Source organism: Lathamus discolor, chromosome 3, assembly GCF_037157495.1.
Source record: "Lathamus discolor isolate bLatDis1 chromosome 3, bLatDis1.hap1, whole genome shotgun sequence".
NCBI lineage: Eukaryota > Metazoa > Chordata > Aves > Psittaciformes > Psittacidae > Lathamus > Lathamus discolor.
Genome location: NC_088886.1, coordinates 110092894 through 110114314, shown reverse-complemented (window position 1 = coordinate 110114314; position 21421 = coordinate 110092894). Strand labels below are relative to the sequence as shown.

The following is a 21421-nucleotide window of genomic DNA, read 5'->3' as shown; positions in this document are numbered from 1 at the left end:
GGAGCACTCACTTGCACAAGTCCACCAAAACTATCACAGCCCTAGAGCTGCCAAAACCATCACCCGCACCCCAGGGCAAGAGCGCTGGAACAATGACTCTTGAAAGACCAGCCTCAAATCTCTCTTTGGCAATGCTGCCGCACCCCAGCCTGAGCACCATGAGATGGAAACTCGCCACTGTTCCCTAAAGCTCATCCAAGCAAACCAGGAATGTTCTCCCTCCTGCCCAGATGTCACCCTGTGGGTCTGACCATGCAGATGTTGAGTTTAGTTTTGTCTCTGCAGAGACAAGGTGGACTGGGGACTGATGCTACTACAAAGGCCTTGCTCTGGAGTGTTCATCTCCCTAGCAAAAGCCAGTGCTCTGGGCTTTGTCTCTGACCCCACAGAGCCCTGCAAATCCTGAGTGTATGCCCACAGACCCCACAGGACCTGCACTCAGTGAAGCAACCAGGTTTGGGGCGGGCACCCCAAAAATAGTGCTGAGATGAGCCTCCGGTGCAAAGTACAGAGCTCTGGAGCAGCGCAGTGATTACAGGGTGCCTCTGTACCTTGTCAGGCACAACAGGTAGCTCAAAGACCACAGACTAGGGTCTGATAACAAGAACACGTGCTTCTGAACACTGCACACTAGGTGGAAGGTAAAAGGCTATGACACGTCTGGAGGCAGAAGCCTGTATACAGACACTCCTCTGGTCCAAAGCAAGCAGTCCTGAGCTTTGCATCTGCTGCATGGTGCCCGAATCCTAATCGCAGCAAGTCACTGCACGACTATGAGATCCTCTAGAGGGAGGGCAAGACTCAAAGGGAGTCACTTGCCAAGATCCCAAATACTCGAGACCAGAGATCACTATCAGGTCTACGAAACCCAAAGCGAGTGCCGTGCGTGCATGTGAAGTCACAGCAATAGCATCCACAGCTGAGAAATGGGACCAAAATGTCTACCACCCTGATCTCAGCTGTAGACGATCACTGCCCGAGTACTTTTTGTCATTTCCGGGTATGAAGCACCTCAAACATGTTGCTAATGAATAGATAGATCTGATTTCTTCCAAGTCACAGTAATGGATAATCACAAAAGTAGGGGGAAAAAAGTGAAATCAGGCTCTGCTCCTGTTTCCAAGGAACAGCCGCCTTGTCCTCCCACCTCAAATTCAGCCTGGCAGCCTCCCTGCTTACTTGGCTTTGGCTTTGCATCTTTATTTACCCTAGTACAACCAAGCATGAAAAGAGCTACACAATGGCTCCCAAAATGTTTGACTGGCACCATGCAAGATGTCAAAGCTGTGTGCCTGAGCACCAGGCCTTGCGCGGTGAAAGCTGACACATTCTGCAACCTTTGGTGTGTTTTGGAGCACAGCCTACTGGCCCCCACAGTCATTTACAGGCCTTCACATTTAACATGTGAGAGTAAAGAAGGAGGAAAACACTGCTGAGCATTAAGCTTTTCTATGTGGCTGCCTGCTGAGACACCGCCGGGTAAGCATCCCATCGTGCAGCTGCTTGGTGGCCAGCGTTAATGCGAAGCGTGGGGGTTCGTACCATTCAGCAGGGTGCCAAAATGGATCACTTGCAAGTACTCTGCCTCGCGCATGAAGCCGGTCAGCGGAGTGGCCCAGCCTTCGCTCAGCACCTGCACCCACTGCAGATCCAGCTGCAAAACAAACCCAAACGGCACTCCTGTCACCAGGGCACACTGAGAGGTTGCTTCTCCTTCCCTTCTGCTTCTGCTTCTTCAGTGCTCTCATTTGTTTTGCTTCACATAGAGGACATTCATAAAGGGGGAGAAAGCCGTGAGGGGGTTAGCCTGGGGTTGCTTTTCAAGCCAGACTCACACACTTTCATAGCACAACTGCCTGCAGGGCTGTAGTAACACAACAAAGGGGTCTGACACCCCTGGCTTGCTACAGCACAGGGTGGCGACACAGCAGAAAATGGCTGAGGATTAGGACCACACTTCAGCTCACCAATAAACCTCAGCCACAAAAGGACACAGCCATCAGAGGAACAGAGCCCCTTCTAGCAACATCCCCGTCAAAGCTTCTACCCTTCAAACAGCTAAATAATGACTGAATCACAGCACATTAAGCATGCATGATGATACCTTAGTGATCTCTACAGATGGTAGCATCTCTGCTTCAGCTTGTACAGTATTGAGTTTATTTTCAGGCACAAAGAGCTCAAGAATGTCCTTAACTGAGCTGTGGGGCACGATGTTCTGAAAGAGAGAGACAGACAGCAATTGTAAGCAACATGCTGGCTTTCAAGTGCCCACCAAAAAGTCTGTATCCGAAAGCAGCTTTACAAAGCTGCCAGTGGCGGTGGCATAAAAATGACCTACTTGTATTTGGAGGAGCTCCACAACCTGCTGAATACATTCAGACACTGAGGCAACGTTCGTTTTCAGCACTAGTTCAGGAGACTCAGGCTTCTCGTACTCCGAGTCAATTCCCGTGAATCCTACGGACAATTAAACCCAAACTAAATTTATTTAATGTAATACTCTGTGCCCTAGAGCCAACAACGCTGTACAAACAACCATGAGCATGCAACCGTGCTGGCTACTGCAAGTGACACTTGTGACAGAAAGATAAGGGAAACGGGATACTCTTCCCCACTACAAAGGGCCTTTCGTAACCCACCTCTATGTGCAGAGCTGCAATGACAAGATATCCAGCGCTTTGGAGAGCAAAAGGCAAAATAAGAGCCCACTCTTCCATACCTTTGATCTCTCCAGCTCTTGCCTTTTTGTACAGACCCTTCACATCTCTGCTTTCACAAATGCTTAGAGGAGCATCTACAAAGATTTCAAAGAAAGGAAGTCCAGCTGCTTCGTGAATTTTCCGTGCATTTTTACGATCCTGTTGGAAGAAAGATGGGAAAATCGTATGTGCCTGAATTGCAGCAAGCATCTTCCTACCATATGATGTGCCCTGGACTTGGACACATATAGACACATCTCTGATATAGATTTAATAAATTAACACTAATTCTAAGGAGGATTTTTCATCTCCCTTCCCCCCTTTTCTTCGAAGATACTTTAAAAAAAGAGTTCTACAACTTTCATCTGTTTTCAGTGTTTTCCATCTGAAAGATCAAGAAGATCCCTTCATTAAGGAGATCAGCAGAACTTTAGAAAGTGAATAGTTATCTGTCCTGTGTCAAAAAAAAAGGAACTGCTTGCATCAGCCTGATAACAGCAGCTACTTGGTATGCTCAGGAAGCATAAAAACGCAATCAGTAGTTCTTCAAACCGAGCAGTGATAGCTCTACGACAGACTACCGCTTCTATGCCTCTTTTGTGCCTCCTAATGAGTTAACAGAAGGAGCCTCTGTAGGGAGATTTTAAACTTCTCTCAGCTTTTAATTGATTTTTAATCAGCTTTTAATGGATTTGTAACCGTGAGTATATTCAAAAAGGTCATGTCAAACTGACCTCCAGAAATTTGTACTGATTGCATGTCCTTCTGTGTATTGGTGTATTTTAGCTAAAAGGAGCATCTGACAGCATACGTAAGAAGTCCTCTACGTAACTCTCTCTTCCCTAAGAAGAATCATGAGATCTAGGTTACCCGGAAAAGAGCAGAATATGATGCAGTGAGATTACCTTTGCAAACGGAGAAATGAAACTAGTTATGCAGACAAGCCCAGCATCAGCAAACAGCCTGGCCACCTCTGCAATGCGGCGGATGTTCTCCTCACGGTCCCCAGCTGAGAAACCCAGGTTTTTATTCAAGCCATGCCGAACATTATCACCATCCAGGGAATAGCAAGGGATGCCATGAGAGACCAAGTACTCCTCCAGAGCAAAGCCAATGGTTGTCTTGCCAGCTCCAGAAAGGCCTGTTCAAGACAGAATAGTGAGGGTCAGGTTTGAGGTCAAAAGAGCAAAAATGACAGTGTGTTGCAATACCTCTTGCCATGGTGGGACAAATAAGTATCAGTAAAAAGGGAAACCTTGAATGGATGCTTGTCTGTAAGTCTCTCAGCATCTTCCTCTTCCTGTTTTCCCTACAAACAGCCAAATGTTCTCCCAGATTGAACCCAAGGAGAGGTTCTTCCTGCAAATAGTGGGACAGGCTCCAGCAGCAACTGCCTGTCTGTACTGACTGACACCGCAAAGCAGCACCCACAGATCGGTGTGAGCACAGAGCAGGATGGCTGGGCAAACAAGCAGCGCATCTTCAGCTGTCTGCGTCTCCTGGGTTCATCAACCGGAAAGACAACGATCCAAAAGGAGGTGGCTGCTTCCCATCCCAGCTCCATTCACTTGAAGAAAAAACACTTGCTACTGGCTGTGTCAGAAAGCAGCAAGTGCACCTGGAGCACAAACTTCCTCCTTTCCCTGGGGTGTTGAAAAAAATTCTTGAGATGGAAGAGGACCTTGACTTAGGAGAGATAACAACCCCAAACACCACACCTGACTCAGGAAATAGCTTCAGGAGAATCTCCTATGGAGACAGCATCATCTGCTCACCTGTTTCTATACCCTTTGCGTGACACCTACTAGTGACTGCTCATGGAGGCAAGACCCTGGGTGAGGTGGGCTTTTGGTCTGATGCAGAACAGCCGTGTTTGTGCTGGGGAGGGAGCCTGGCTGGGAAGAGATGAACCCTGCCAGCTGTGCCTTTGTTTTCTGTAGTGCAACAGACTAACCGATAGCTGTCCTGAGCTGGCAATGTAGGGCATTCAAGTGCCCTTCCATTTAGTCCACGTAGTCCATGTAATAAAATGTCTTTCTATATAGTCTCTTAAAACTAAATTGATAGCAAGTTAGGAGGCCACTGTCTATTTCAAAGAATAATCATCAGCCAGAGAAACACAAACCTACCTTTCAGACACAAGATTTCTGAGTGATAATCAAAAAAGAACGAAATTGCCCTGGATAGGTTTTTCGGCTTCAGAAATGATATTCAAGCAGATTAGGTGTTGACCTTCTTTTCAAAATTGACAAGGAGAACAAAACAGAAATGTGTTTTAATCCAACATCTAGCACATAAGCTGATATAAAGGCAAACCAGAATGGCTTTACAAACCCTTCCAAATACATCTTTCAACATCTGGCAAAGAAAATACCAATATTTATCAAGCAAAGAAATAACTGGACAAGTGGCAGAAGATAAGAGTTGTGTATGTATTAGTGGAGCAAAAGAAATGCAATCACCATTTCTAGCAGGCCCTAATCCTCAAACAATGAGTTTATCTTTCAAAGCAGAAGAGAAGGGCAACGCACCTGAAGGCATATGAAATGAGAAAGAACATAAGAAACCTGCACCGGCTGTGCAAGTAATTGCTTCCAGTGCAACTCATTGTCCAGAGAATAAATTCATGGGAGCATTTATTCTTCGGACAAGACAGCTGCCTCGCTGTGCTGCTCATGAGGTCACTTTAAACACAGTAAACCTAGGTGTCCCAACAAACTTCCCACCGACCCAGAACGAAAACGTCTGCATGCTCTCTTGGACAACCCTGGGCATGTTTCGTTGGATGCGAGCCAAGGCTTTCTAAGCCACACACTTAGGAATAACAAGTGTGACCCTAAGGGCTTCTGACATGTTCAAAGGAGGCTGATAACAGCTGTGAAGTTCACAAAAACATTAGTTACAGGCAGAAGCTGCCAGAGAGAGCATCTTGCTGTGCCAGCGCTGTGTGTCGGTGTTTCCCTCATGTAAATGCTCTGCAATTCCCAGTTCACACGGAACGCTGATGTTTCCTGCAGATCTCAAATCCCCACCTCCGAGCCATACCCGTTTATGCAAGTGGGTTTCACACGTGAAGCCATGCTTTTGTGCCCACACAAAAATACCTGTTAGCCAAACCGTGCAGCCTCGAAATCCACCCCTGGTACCGACGACCTGACCTCTCTTACTCCTGCTGACGTGATGGGCTTGGTAAACCACATTGGTTGATCCCTGATGAAAACAAAGCAAAATAAACCGATTTTGTTACCTTGTCGTTCTCTGTACCAAAGAAAATTCCATCGGGGACTAACATAAGGGAGAGAAACACAAATCCACTAAAAATCTGCATGAGACATTACAGTAAACCTCAGCAAATTGTTACTTTGCGGTAAGTTGGATTTCTGCCTGAACAGCGCAGGCTTGTTGTTTGAAGACAGTATTTCCCTCTGCTCTGAGCGCTCCGGTAGCAATGCCTTCACGTCTGTCACTGCCGGCAGTAGCAGAAGGTGATTTGCTATGTTGCAGGAGCGCTGCCAGGTGACTGATACACCCGCAGGCAGGCATGGGAGGACACAGAGTCTGTGCAGAGGTACAGGCAGCACACTCCCTGCCTCTTCGGCACTTTAAAATCCAGGCAGACTCGCCTATTATTTTAATTACGTTTGCAAAACAAAAGCAACTTCGTAGTTGCTGATGTACTTGGTGTGTTCAACATGACACGGCTGCTAATGATTGTAGCTGGGGCACGAAACGGCAACGCAACAGGGCTGAGCTGAGCGAAACCAGGACCCAGATGGGAAACACGGTGGGATAGGCAGAGGAAACAATACATAACACATATGTGTGCGCTTCCAAGTGCAAACAAAGGATCAGCACAGTGCTGAGCCAGAGGCCTGAATTTTGGTGCTTCCTAATGTTGACCTGCTGTGGGCAGAGCAGCCTCAGCTCCTTCACTGGGGCGCAAACTAAAACAGCCTGTTTGTGTCCTGCAGTGCCAGCAGTGGTGCTTACACAATGATTTTTTGCACATATGATATCTACAAGGTCTTATTTATAGTGAGAATTTCCAACTGAGGCATCCAGAGGAGAATTCTCAGGAAGGAACAAGGATATAAATATTTTCTCCACAGCCAGATTCCGCACAACCACAGGTTTGTCCTCAGTTTCATATCAGCAGTTCAAGAGCAGGTCTGGCCTTTCCCATGGTTTACATCTTGCTATATAAATATTTCCACATCTGAGGTCACAGCAGAGAAGTGATCATCTTTCATTTGTCCAAGCATAAAATTTTGACAAGAAAAAGGAGAAAAGAAAAAAGGAATGGGAGAAAAATCAAGTTAAAATTCCCTTTTAAACACATCAGCAGAACAGCCTGATTGCCTTTCTTTTCCCTCTGCTTGCTGTGCCATTAACACTTCAGCATGATTTTCAGGACTTCAGTCTCAACACCCTCCAGCAATGCCTCTTCTCACTCCAGGGACTCTCGCTTCCCATTTTCATTGTCACATCAACCAGAGTGCGTCCCAGACATCACTTCCTCCTTCAGCAGTTGTTTCAAAGGATGAAATCTATTACTTGGGGGTTGGAGTGTAGTGGATGGACAAGATGTTATCTGAAACACAGAGCTTGGGTACCGCAGCAAAACAAAACCTCTCTAGATCTGACCCCGGAAAAGTGAGTGAGCTCAATGCATCCTGGTGGCTCAGAAAATAAAAGATATGGTTTCTGTGTTTCACTCCATTTTGTTTGGGGTTTCTTGCAGAGGGGTCTCAAAAGTCTCTTTGAACATTTTGAGCTTGCGAAGGTGAGCCAGCACCACAGCGGTTTAATTTCTACCCGTCCCCAGGGGTTCCGACTTGGGCAGAGACTAAATGAGCACACGCTGAAGATCCAGCTGACAAAAATAACCCTTTCTCCCAGGATGCACAGGTGTGCTCCTGCTGTGTTTACTCCTGGTTGAGCTCTAGCACTGCTCTGAGATCAGGCATCACCTAGCCAAGGACCCTCAGCACAGCACATGCGCCCAAACTCACCTTCCCAACAGCCCGCCACCACTCAGCCCCGCAGCAAAACCTCCCCTGCTGCAGCCTAACACCTGCCCCGTGATCACACATTCCTCAAGCGCAGCACTCCAAAAACCACAAAGCATCTATTTTGCAATTTGTTTGCAAACCGCAGCAGACAAGACTGGTATTTCTGCAGGGAGAAATGAACGTGCATGCTTCGAATCTCTCCGTCACAGCCTCTGCATCAGTAGGAACTCCAGCTACACACCTGCCTTTGCAGAATGTTGATCTGCTGGGTCCGTCCTACAGGAGATGAACTACGATAACATCCGTGCCTTGGGAAGATGCAGGAACTAACACATTCCTACACGGCTGATGTAACGAGATTGTTATAAGTACACGTTGCTGTGCCATAAATCTTCCCAGTGCATGCATCTCAGAGCTTTTATTTTGCATGCTGGCATCTTGTGGAGCTTGGGAAAACATCATTGAGGGCATTTTTGCAATTCGGCAACACCGTCAAACCTCTTTGATCTGCTGGGAGCTGGTACCAAATCCCTCTGATTTTTCTGCTATGTCAATAATCTAGCTGGTAAACTCTTCCTAACCCCGAGCAGCCGCCTGCCACACACCAACTCAAATTCTGGTTGCCACCTACACCAAAGGTAAAGCAAGAGAGAGAAACGTAAGCAAGCAGCAGATGTCTGGGATGGCAGCTTGCTTGCCTGGAAACACCAACTTCCTGCCCAATCATCCCCCAGCTGGGACATGGCTTGGGAAGCCAGAACCGTAGCACGATCAGGACAGAGTGAAGGCACCACCCAAAATAAGCATCAGTGGCCTGAGAGCAAACCCTGGAGAGATTTCATCTGAGCAAGCATATACTGCAAGGCAGCTGGGAGGCAGAGATAACTGGCGGACAGCGTTTAATCAGATCCGGGGCTGTCCTACTGAGTTTATTCCCACAGTTTAACCTCATCATTGTAACCCAAGCATATTTAAAAGAGATAATCCAACTCTCATCACAACACACTCGCTCCTGGATATTGGGCCCTGGCAGGGAAAATTTAGGGACACTGGTGAGCCTTTCTTGCAATAGTCTAGAACAAAGATCTGATGTTTGGGAGGGGAACTTCTTACCTAAAATTCATCCCCAAGCGAGGCTCTAAGAAGCCAGTAAATGACCTGGCAGTGCCTCCAAAGAAGAGCCGTGCAGCCTCTGCCAGCCAGATGGTTAGGAAGGACACTGGCACGCTCTCTCCTTTCCTTGGAAATTTACTGTTTGGCCACATGTGCATGACCTCAGCACTCAGCCCACCCTGCCTTACCTCATCCAGGAAATGAGACAAAAAATAAAGACATGGCTCCAAACCTTGTACCGCAGATGCAGCAGACCAAGAAGCCAAATCCTAACTCTACTTTTGGTCTTCCCTTCTACTGAATCTTTCCATGAGGTTGACAAACTGGGAGGCACCAAAACCTCAGGTGTCTTTAAGATCAGGCTTGACTGAGCTATTTCCAAATGTCTCCTGGCCTGGCTTCCTAAACAAACAAGTTTTTCCCCACTGCTGGTACAAGATGCTCCTCTGCTTTGTGAAAGCAGGTTGCAGGCGGAGGCAGGAGGCTTTTTCTTGGTGCTCCTCCCAGATAAAGAGATGGACCCCTGAGACAAGAGAGTACACCGTAGCGTAGATCTGTTGGAAATCAGGAAACATCAGTGTCCTCTGTTCTGAGAGCTACCACTGCTCAGTTCATGGTGTCTGAGAAAGTAACCTCAGGTTTTTGTTAAGTATCTGGCCCTGAAAGGGAGCAGCTGTGCTTGCCCGCATAAATAGAAGGTTGCATGTGACTACCAACACAAGAGGTGTTGCCAGGGAGCATCTTCTCCTCTCACCTGATAGCTAAATGCCTGGGGGACTGTTCCCAACCATTGCTGACATTTGTTAGGAGCAGAACCACTGCATGATTAATAGAAAGCACACTAGAAGAATATTTAGGCTTGTCCCAATGAATTACATGGATGATTTGCCACCTTCCACTTGAAATGTAAGTATGTATAAACTCTGGTCCTTATGACACAAGGCAGCACCTCCTCCTTACCCCACCTACCCATTTCTTTAGTCAGCATCTCCATGGCTCCATAACAAATGGGGTCAGGGCAAGAAACAAATGCAAGTGCCACATGCTACGCTGAAGGGTGGAAAGAAAGGAGGAGAGCCAGAAGCTGAGCGGGACATTCAGAAGATCCCCAAAGTGCATACTCAGCCATCCTTAGAAGGCAGAGCTCTCCAGTGTTGCAGGAGGAAAGATTTGTCATTAATAAGCACTGCTGGTCATCGCAAAGACCGATGAGGTCTAAAACAATGTCCTTATTGCGCCCTTACTTTCCCTCCACTGCTGGGGTAGTACCTCTGCCTGCTGTAGCTGGCACAGGCAGGGTGCGAAGCTGTCCAACGGCACAGCTCGTGGCAGGCTGCAGCAACATCCCATTCCAGAGAGGAACTCCCTCCTGAAAACACAGCACGGATCAGCCCAAGAATGAAGCCAGTGGAGAAACACTCTTGTAGCGCAGTGCTATTAAGCACATGTCAGTCACATGTCTGGCTCACTTAACAGGAGGGCCGTCTTCGTAGGAACATGGTTAGCAACCAACTGGCAGCTGGCAGGACCCACAGCCCTGGGGAAACCCAGACACAACAGTGCGGGTAGGGTCAGCACTCCCCCAGCTGCATTTTTATTCATAGAACTCTCTCACATAATCAGGAACATGATTCCTGTTTTTCCTAGGTGAGCACCTAGCCCTATTTTGGTACTGCAGCCTGGACATCTCCCCAGGAGAGGAGGAAAAAAGGCTTTCAAAATGTTATCAATGTTTTCAGCTAATATTATTTGCAAATGGTAAAACAAGCTTTTGAAATTATAAAATGATCAAGAAGATTTCAAGTTTGAAGTCGAACACGTGCCTCTGGAGTTTGATCTACTGCTTAAAATCCCCTCTCAAATCCTGCCATTTTACTAAAAAAAAACCAAAAGAAACCAAAAAAACCCTAACTTTTGTCCTAATAGTTGAATTTGATGCATAAAAATTAAGTTCATGGGGCTTTTCCCTAAATAATGATTTTCTTCTACCAGGGCAAGTCCCATGGCTGCTCTTGCAAATGGGCAAGCTGACCTAGAGAAGATAAAGTATCCATTGCTGATAAGGGGGAAAAACCTTCTGTGAAAGGGTTTTCTGTGCTGCAGAAAAGCAAAACTATTAGAAGAAGGAAGAGAGGAAAGAGGGGGCTTTTGCCTGTGAATCCAAAGATTTGACTATAATCATACCGAAAAACGATGGAGAAACCTCAGACTCTCTGAAGTCCTGATTTAGCTCTCTTAACCCTAAACCTATAGACTTGTGTTTGATTCATTTAATGGACTAAGGCATAAATGCTTCAACATCAGCTTCATTTTTTCACAGGGGAAATCCCCACCAAGATGGAGTTACCCTGGAAATTCTGCCCATTTCACCACCAGGAATTCCACTATTGTGGCACAGAGCTCGGCTGGCAGGTCCAGATAGGGAAGTGGGACTTCTCAAGCACCTGATGATGCATTACTGTACCGGCCACCTTCCTACTTCCCATGCTGTTGTCCCACCTCCTTATTGCACGTGGGATTTGTCTCCTCTCCTGCCATGTGTATGTGAACAGAAATAATGGTGTGTTTTCTTTTTAGACTTAGCTGAGTAATACGGTGAAGTGTCACCAAATACTCTGCAGAAGTTGCCGTGCTGGGGTTGCCCGCATTCCCTCACACCAGGCAGGATGCTGAACTGGGCTCCCTTTCTTCATTCAGCTCTTTGGATAAACCACAGCAGACTTCACTTGCTCCTTCAGAACCTCTGCTTTTGATACCTGCTCCTTTTGTAGCACTACCTCAGCCCCTGTCCCTGCCAGGAACATAACACAGGTGATCTGAAGGAGACCAGCAGAGACATCCCAAAGTAAGCAGTCTTTCATCTTGGAGACAGATGACTGGAGATGGCAAATATTGCTAACACATGAGGTTTTCAAGGTGGTGTAAGCTAAAGTGTTCTTTTTCTTAACCCGCAGGAAAATATTTTTCTTTTGGTATAAATTTACATGTTTTGCATTGCCACAATCAAGTTTTATGCACCCCTGGCAAAAAACCCCCCACAACCAACCCAAACCAAACCCACAACTAAACTAGGCCTATGTTCCAGTCACCTTGTAAATCAGACTCTGAGTTTTAGACTGTGTGACTTCACATCCGCAAGTTGGGTGTTAAAATCTGCCTTTCTGAAGGCACCCAGATCAGGCATTTCTTTATCTCTGAATTAGATGATGTCACTACTCTCATTTCCTTGACACGGGAAAGCTAGTGAGTCATCCTGCACTCCTACATTTTTGGGATGGATTTGCAAGGCCAGTACAGATGTTCTAAAGACAATCTTCCCATCTTCATTCCAGAAATCACAAGGGACACCCGCATGGGCAACAAATATTTGACAAACAAAGCCTCTCGTCAGCTGCTAACAAAAATAACAATTTAAACAATAAATCCTTCCACGATTGCCCTATTTTTTAATAGTCAGCGCAGTTCTGCTAAATTACCTCCTCTAAATGAACCCATTTAAGCCGTTCAGCTCGAGTTCATTTTGCAAACAATAGGTTTGACGCTGCGAAAGGAGAACTGCTTTGCTTTGATGTGTGGCGTTTGTTACAAGGCTGCTCCGGATCATGCCAAGACTGCTGGACCACACTCAACGCAAAACTGGTTATCTTGCCAAAGGAGGGAACATAAATTATGTTCTTACTGCAGTACAGATAAGTTTTGGGATTGAACACCCGCAGGAAGTGATCAAGAATGTCTAACCTCAGAGAATACCAAAAGGAAGGGAATTACATGACCAGAAGGTAGGTGACTAGTTAAAAAACACAGAGATGGTGTAGCCCCATGACCTCCATTGGCAAATCCAATGCCCGGCGGTGCACAGAGCTGTGACCAACAGCCAGGTGAGCTGCTTTGCACAGTGCAAGGGCATCTGCATGAGAAATGCTGCACCAGAACAGAGCAGCACAACACCATTCCCATACCAGCAAGAACTACCGAATACACAAGACCATGCTTCTCTATCTTCTTGTGGAGTGAACTATCAGGTTACGGAAATGGTAAACTGAGAAAGAGTCCCTCAGACTCAGGGACAAGAGGGACGGAGGACAAGGGTGCATATTGTGACTACACATTAACTTCAGTATAAAAAAAAAAAATACCAGCCACGTAGGAACTGTATCTATATGTAATTTTACTTTTTTTTTCCCTGAATATGAGATTTAGGAATTTAATGAATGGGTTGTGGTTCCCTATGGCAAATAAGCCACTGTAAATGTCCCGCCTCTTACCATGCCAAGGGAGTCACCCTATCCCTTAAAACAGAACAGAAGGACAGACAGGACTCATACACCAAATACCACCTAAGTTAAAACTTGACGTGCAGTGTGGAGATTGTTAGCTGAACTACATTTTGTTCAGGTGTAAGATACCACCAAAACCACAAGCCCTGCTGTTCAGAGATAACACACGGGACCGGCTTACTCAGAGGGTCCTCCAGTGGGCGCTAGGAGCCAACATGTCAGAGCAATATCCCGTTTCATCAAAACCACTCCCGTTGACTGCCCCACAAATCAGTTCAACAAACCAGGACCACTGTTAACCTACCTTTAAAAAAGCTGAACCAGCACTGCTTTAACACATAACACAGTGAGCCACATTCAACTGTTTCGCGTCCCCATTAACTCAGTTTGCAATAGGTTTTCAAGCTTGGAAGCCAACATCTAACCATAGCTATGAGCAGGCAGGTGGGACACCAGCTCCATCTTCTGCTAAGTGAGAAAGCAGAACTTCTTCCAAGCTAGCACAGGTTGACCTGAGCCCATGCTGTCTCTACAACAATAAGGGGACAAGATACCTGTTTTTAACATGCTCATCATATCCCTCTCAGGAAAGAAATCCTGTATCTGTTGAGAAGCTCTAGTGGGAACCACAAAGGATCTGCATTTCAAGCAGCTTCATCAGGTTTTAAAATATATATTTCTGTAAAAGAACTAATCCTCTTGCATCACATCCCTACCGGCCACGGTGGCAGCCTGCTGAAAGAATAAAGCTGGACACTAGCTCAGGCTGGTGGGGGCTCAGCGTCACAGCCACATGATGCCTCTGCCTGCCCCATTCAGTATCCAGGATGGACATGCAGTCTTGAACCTGGTATCTTGAACCACATGCATTTGACTTCTCAATGGTCAATGGCTGCTAGCAAGCGACACGAGATGTCTCTCCACCTCAGCGACCCTTTTGAGGTTTGCAAAGTGCAAAAGCAGCAGTAGGAAGGACTGCGGGAAAGCTCAGCCAGAAACACCACGCAGGACACAGTTAAATGGGGGAACTTGGCTGGGGAGGCCAAAAGTTCACTTGGCTGGAAAATATCATAAACATGAATTCATGGAAGGAAAGTTCATCAAGGACTATCAGGAAGAAAGGCAGGGCCTCTGGTATCTTGAGTTGTAAATCAATAGGAGTTCGGACAATGCACTGTAGTGTCCCAGCCATAAACTCTTCCCTGGCCCCCGCTCTTGGCTGCTGCTGGAGACTGCAGACAGAGTCAAGCAAACTCAGTCTCCTTGGTCTTTCTCTTGGCTGAAGGCAGAGTTGCTTTCACAGTCATACGATTAAGCGTGCCATCCAGTGCAACAAGCTGCATGAGACAAGCCCAGTTGAGGACTCAAGGTCAGAGACACAAGGATGATCCACAGACACCACGATCCCCTGAGGCTGGCACCATCCCCAATTCTACAGGCACAGAATAGCAGAAGGCAAAGCAAACAGCAGATCAAGACTTGAGCTCCCACAACACTTAAGCCCTATAAAAATGACATGTTTGAAAAGCAGCTCCCCTAGACTTCAGGCTTCACCTCCAAGAGCTCAATGCTCCTCATATCCACGCACATGGTCACAGACCAGATTTGCAAAGATGGGGGCAGATGCAATGAGTTGCCCTGGCCATGATTGAGGTGACTCGTCCAGCATCATGCCCAAGGGCCGGGACATAGGCAAGCACACAATGGAGTCTCCTGCAGCAGCAGAAACCTCCTCTAAAATGAGGGAGTTTTCCCTCTTCCACACCCACTGGCAACAAACAAATGATCTCCCCATCAGAAGGGCTGGGCAGGCCTGAAAAGTGACCTCCCACCGACACACTTTTTTGCACTACAATGGAAGGCTGAAAACATTTTGATACTGCAGAAAACACGTTGTTCTGCCAGAGGCTGTGAAGACCTCAAGGTCAGAAAGCCCTGGAAATGTAGGTACAAATGCTTGTTTCCCAAAGATGCGTGAGAAAAACCCATCTCAACGAACCCTGAAGAGCTGCATCTACAGAGAGGCCACATTTAAAAAGAGAAAAAAAGAAAAGCCAACTGGCTCCTTTCTCAAGCTCTGCTCTCCAAACAGCCCAACACATTTTGGCACCCACTCAGTAGATAAAGCTTTCGACACATATAGTTGTAACTGAGCCAAACTGTAAGCAAACGAAAAAGGACCGCTCTGAGAGCGATAGGAGGCAGCGCTCACAGCGAGCTAATTTTGTCTTGTGGGCAAAATCCTAACTTCCAGTGTGCCATTTTGTGACGCACATCCATGCCAAATGCCTTGACCAAGCTTTGTTGCATCTCTCCTTCTGTTAATGATACACTCCAAGTAAATTTTCACTTAGAAATCATTAAGCTACCAGACCATTAAGGAACTATTTCTCACCTCCTACAGCTCTGATTCAGAGTTAAATCAGAGATAACCATTAGTCACCCTGCTTACGATAATAGAAAATTAATAAACAGCAACCAGAATTACACGGCATTTCTCTTAATGGACTGTAAAGATACTGAAGTGTACAAGCACTGTGATCAAAGTACAAGTTCAAGGCAGAGCATATCTTTAGGAGCATTAATACAGGCCCTGCACACCACTTATCTTTTGTGGGCATGTACAACTGCAAGTTTATCTAAAACACCTGGTTTCAGATAGGCAAGGTCTTTTCATTTATACAGGCTATTTAAATACACCCTCCAGGATCAACATCAGACCAGTAAAAAAAACAAATGCAAGTATGCCACTGCTTATCTTGAAAACCCTCCAGAAAACCAATATCCCTGTGGCTTCAACATAAGTTTCAGCTGCAGTGCACATGTCTGGGTAGCATGGGGTCTTCAAAATCATTTGCTGTCTTGCCTAAAACCACCTGTTGACGCTGCCCAAAGACAGCATGGATGGAAACCTATGCCTGAGTTACGGGTTTTGGCACAGATTTGTAACTGGCTGTGACTTCATCAGTGCAGCCTGAGAACCAGACAAGGCTGGAGTCTGTATTTACCCAGGAGTCCAGCGGCAGGACAGGAAACAACATGCTGACTCAAAGCGCTTTGACTCAAGAGCTGGAAAAATCACAGCTGGGTTTAGGTGCCCTGGCCACTACCCCAGATGGCACCCACCATGTCGACCACCGTCACCAGCGGTGCTCAGCTGCGCTTCTCCAAACCAGGCCCTGGGAGAGGAAGAAATATTGTGAAGAGCCGCTAGTCCTGTGGGGAAAGCAGATTAACCTCCGAGCACACGAGCAGGTATCAGGCCTGACCTACCTGCCTGTCTCCTGCAAAGACAGGAGAAAAACCCTTTGAAGTTCCCTTCCACTTTTCCATGTACACACCCTCCTACAGCCCCAGGAGATGCTCCGACCATGCAGCTTCCTGGAAAACTTGCCCTATTTCTCCTGCTGCCATGGCAGTACCAGGGGACACCAGAACAAGGCTTCCTGCACTTGGGGAAGGTCCACCAAGGTCCTCAGCTTGCAGCTTCTGGGGCTGGACCACACCAAGTTGATTATTTGGTTCGACATCCTCTGGAGGGCTCAGCCTCTCTGAACCATAGAAATAAAGAGGCATTAATATTCAGGAGCCTGCAGCTTTTTCTGGCTTTTTTTTCACTGAAATTCCCCAAATGGAACACCCTGGTTCGTACAGAGTATGTTTAATAAACATGGGTCTGGCAACTGGCAGCCCCGCCAAACAGTGCGAGTGAGGCAAACAGCAAGGTGGGGCAACAGACTGGAAAGGTAACTTTTTAATAGCAAAGGACTTCAAAAGAAACAGGGAGAAGAAGGGAGAGAGCTATAGGAAACAACAGAAATTGAAATAACGGTGTATCAAGATAGTTAATCTGCTGACCTTTCTGTGATCGTTGAAAAAGAGAGATACAAAGCAAAAAAAGTAATAGAAAATATACCAAATGTACCAATATATACTAAGCATGCAATGAGCGACTAGAAACCAATCATCTTTTACTGTCACAGTGCAATGAGTTAGGCAGTGTGTTTCACAAAATAAATCACAGCTGTAAATGCAAGACTTTTGAATCACTGGATAAAACATCAGAAACACTGTCTTGAGTAATTCAACCCAGACCAAGCCACACTAATTCCCTGAAATCACAGCTCTGCTGCCTGATGTAGCTGCCTGAGTGAGTGTCACAGTGATGATCTACACTGAACTGCTTTGAACACAAACATCCTTAAAAATGTTTTGGTCTTTATGTTCAAGACATAAGTAAAGAATAAGCATGAGAGGAAATGAACGCATGTTTGTTTAGGGTTTTTTTAAGTAAACTTTTTATTTTACATTGCTTTGCAATTAAATTTATGAAGCTATACATACGTTACTGCACAGCCCGTGATATCACTTGGTCCAGCCTGTGCCTCCAGTTTTTCAACACGAGAATAGTTTTTAGGCAAAGAAACTAAGCCTTTTCTTATTTTCTCAGGGTAGTCATCTGTTTTGTAGGGTTTTTTCTCTTTAATTAAAAAAAAAAAAAAAAAGAATAAATCTAAATTATTTGTACATGTTAATTTATCTTTAAATCAGACCACATAATTTGTGACTGTGCACATAAACCTTACACAAGCAAAACTGAACTATCAGAAGTTACCACTTTGTGTTCCACTGAGCTATGGAAACAACATCCCAGTGAAAGCAAGGGATGCCACAGGCCACGTGGTTCAGAGTCCTGGAAATACTTTCACAAGGCCAGACAGATGGCAAACCTGTAACACCCCAAAAAAGACAGCTTCAGTACTGGGCTTTCTTTCTCCCCTAATACCCATAAGGACATCCAAAGAGAAGCTCACTGAAAGTAGTCAGTGAGGATGATGTTCGCCTGCTGCCAGGGGCAGGACTCTGGCAGCCAGCTCTGAACACCTCCACCTCACAACACGCATTGAGCTGCATTTTCTATGCACCCACAGGGACATGCAAGCCACGCAGCCAGTCGCTCTGGCAAGGGGCCAGCCCTTCCAGGGCAGGGCTATGCCCACGGGCTTGTGCTCCATGGCAAGCCACTTCCACGGAGCACACTGCTCCTTCTGTACGCTCCTGCTTGGTATGAAAACGCTGCTCAGTGGGGAGAAGGAACGAGCTGCGGAAATACCACTGACACCTCAGATATAGAGAGAACAAGCGGCTGTTTCGACGGGGCTAAAAGGACTGCTCAGCCCTGAATGCAGCGCTGTGCAGGAGTCCACACAATGAACAAGGGCAGTCCCACAGCTCCACACTACTCACTGCCATTACTTTACAGTGTACTTACTCCTGAGAGCAGGATTTCATGACTGGGGCACACAGGAGGCCTGTGTAAGGAACGTTAGGTCTTTAAGGTCCTCCTTAAAGACTGTTCTTGTCCCCCAGAAGTCAGCCCTGAAACTGGTCAGAAATTAATGCTGTCAGTGAAGTCTGTGAACTGAAGGACACTTCCCAGCACGTAGGGGACTTCATGCTTCTTGCAACATCATGAGCAGAAATGAAGGGAGCATTTCCATACTAACCAGCCAAAGATTCCTGCACACCAGGTCTTGGGTCTTCAGCAGAATTAGGGTGCCTTGCTCATTTTCAAGGACAACACATGCAGAAGTAAAAAACTAAATTCAGTTTTCTTCTTTGTACCTCACCATAAGCTTCTATTAATAAATGGGTGTGCAGCTAAAATATCCTCAACCTACCCACAAACTCCAGAGAACATTCAGACTGAATTCATGTACAATTACTCAATATCCAAAACAAGGAGCACAGTCAAATAATACAACCAGTCCGTCTTGTATCAGCTACCACTACTGCACCTTTGAAAAACTGACAGCTAACGAACATCACCAACGAAACCCATTTCAGACATATTCTAGGACAGGGAACAATGCTGGAAGCAACCATCCCCACAAAACCTTGTCTGTGGGAGGAAAATTAACACATCACCCACATTATGGAGAAGTGGTAAGCCCTGACATTTCATTAGTAATAAGGATGTTTATGAGTCATAACAATTCATGCTACTGGGAGAATGAAAAATGGGGATTAAGTAAGGAGCATCAGAAGGACGAGCTGTGGTACTAGCAGGGATCTCAGTAGGGCAAGTTATTCTGTGCATCCCAGCTTCATTTCCAAATGGCACCATCTTGGCTGCTGCAGCTACGAAACGTGTCATGAAAAATTCACCACCGTAATAAAACTCCTCTAAGCTACAACATTTAGCCTGCCACTTGTGGGAGCACATTGTGCTGTTGCCCGCTCCTTCGTTAGGCAGAATCTCTGATGCACTGCCAACGCCTCAACCCTCCTGAACCACACCGTGTAATTGCACTGAGACCGAACGCAACGTCTGTGTGTGTAAGCTAATAACTGAGCTGATCAAGGGATTCCTGTCAAAGTGAAATGCCTTATCCCAGTCCTTTGGGATGAACCTGAGACGGCTAAAACTGAGACACTGGGACTGTGTTAGGAGCAAGAACTCCACCTGTGCTCTGTGCAACACATGTCCCTGGCCATAGACCAGGAGGATCATTAATGGAGTATCACTGCCATTTCATCATAGTTACCAAAACCTCCTGTAATCAGTGAAGTCATACCTTTTCCCATTCTATCAGCTACCTAGCAGATAAGCACATGAAAATAAGCCTACAACTGTCAACCAGATAGCATCTGTTTTGACAGTCTCAGTACAAAGGTCAGCCACGATCCTGCTTATAAAGGTCATTTTTCCAGCCCAGGGTGGAGGCAAAGGAGAGGGATTATTCTGGAAGCTCACTAAGGCCTCTCTCCTATCACAGCAATAAATAAAATTCCCCTACACAGCTCACGTCTTGCATCCCCTCCCAGAAATGATCCCTAAACCACAGGTTTTCGTGTTTCCAAGAACACCCTGCCACACAGGCGTGCTTTGTTAAACGTGGCTTTGGTTGCATTCCTACCCACACAGATTACCAGTGTGCTCAAAATGCATTAGATCCATCTGAAAAGTTTACGACAAAGTAAGTAAATAAACGGACCAGCAAAAGCAGCCCAGGAGACTTACATCAAGATTTCTTATGGTTCTGATCTAAAACCTGCAAAGCGTACGTGCGGCCAGAAGGACTCAGACATCAACATCCCAAATCCAAGAAGTGAGAGAGGGCATTTAACAAGAGGAAAACGATTTCTGGCTGTGACTGCGATTTGCAACTCTCATTTCCAAGCGAACTACGCTCCGGATATTACTGTTTTTCTCTGCTGTGCAGCTTTTCTGCGGCACCCGCTGCCTCTTGCTGCACTGCTGGCAGCCGCCCGGCGCTGGTGATTTGGGACGCTCACCAGCGTCTCCCCCCGGGTGGGACCTGGGCAGAAACCCGACAAGCCGTGAGCGCGGCGGTGCTCAGCTTCTCGCTGACTCAGCCTTCGGCCTCGCCCGGGAGGCTGCCGGGGCGCCGCTCCCCGGGAGGACCGGCTGCGCCGGGCACCGCTACCGCGTTTCCCGGGTGCGGCGGGGCGGTGCGCGGCTCACCCGCGGGCAGGCGGGCTGTGCCCGGGGCACGCACGGCTCGCACATCTGCACCAGCGCGGACCGACGCCCGGCGACGGCATTCACCCTCAGCGCCCTGCACCGCACCGGGGCGGATTTAGCGTCCTCCTGCGAGGGGATCGGTGTACCCCGGGAGGAGAACGACGGGTCCGGCCACGGCGCTGAGCAGAAGGCGCTCGCCAGCCGGAGACGGGACCCGCAGGGATCGGTCCCCCTGGGGAGTCCACGTCTGCCCAGCGCTGCCCGCCTCGGCGCAAGCCCCCAGCCCTGCAGGGAAAGCGGCAGTGCCAGGAGCGTGAGGAAAGGGTTTGTCTCCTCAGGGAGCTGGAAGCGCCCCACAGCCGCCGCAGCCCCCCGCCCGCCGGCCCCGCGGCGCGGTCCTACCGTCTGCTGTCGGCTCGACATGGTGACGGGCGGCGGGGCCGGGCTGCGCCGGGCCTATAAGGGCTCCCGCGACACGTAGCGAGTCCCTAGGCCGGCCCCTTTCGCCCTGCGCCCGCCCCTGCCACCTCCTCCTCTGCCCCGGTCAGCAGCGAAGGGAGGCCGGCAACCCCCGGACGGGTAAGGGTGCCCGGCTCCACGGTAATGGGCGCAAGGCCCGGGGCGCATCGTGACAGTGCGGGGCTCGGCCCCACCAAAGGACGGGTCACCTCCCGACCGAGGGGGTAACAGGCAATGACAAAAGCTCCCAGCCCGATGGCTTAACCATGCTAATCTGAACGTCCCTTGAAATTCACTGTCTGGGGCTTGCCTGTCAAGTTTGGGCTCAGCTATGGCATGGTGCCTACAGACACAGAGGTGACAGGCAAG

At 47.5% G+C, this 21421-nt stretch overlaps 1 protein-coding gene across 2 annotated transcripts in view; it reads right to left on the bottom strand.

The window, feature by feature from the left end:
- Positions 1-21076, bottom strand: part of PAPSS2 (3'-phosphoadenosine 5'-phosphosulfate synthase 2) — a 29692-nt gene extending 8616 nt beyond the window's left edge. For both annotated transcript variants that reach the window (XM_065671135.1, XM_065671136.1), the window contains exons 1-7: positions 20996-21076; positions 5807-5912; positions 3608-3843; positions 2723-2861; positions 2342-2460; positions 2105-2218; positions 1543-1654 (exon numbers count right to left, since the gene is read on the bottom strand). In XM_065671135.1, coding sequence (XP_065527207.1) covers positions 1543-1654; positions 2105-2218; positions 2342-2460; positions 2723-2861; positions 3608-3843; positions 5807-5912; positions 20996-21016 — 847 coding nt within the window. In that variant the 5' untranslated portion in view covers positions 21017-21076. The remainder of the gene's footprint in view (positions 1-1542; positions 1655-2104; positions 2219-2341; positions 2461-2722; positions 2862-3607; positions 3844-5806; positions 5913-20995) is intronic.
- Positions 21077-21421: the final 345 nt, after the last annotated feature.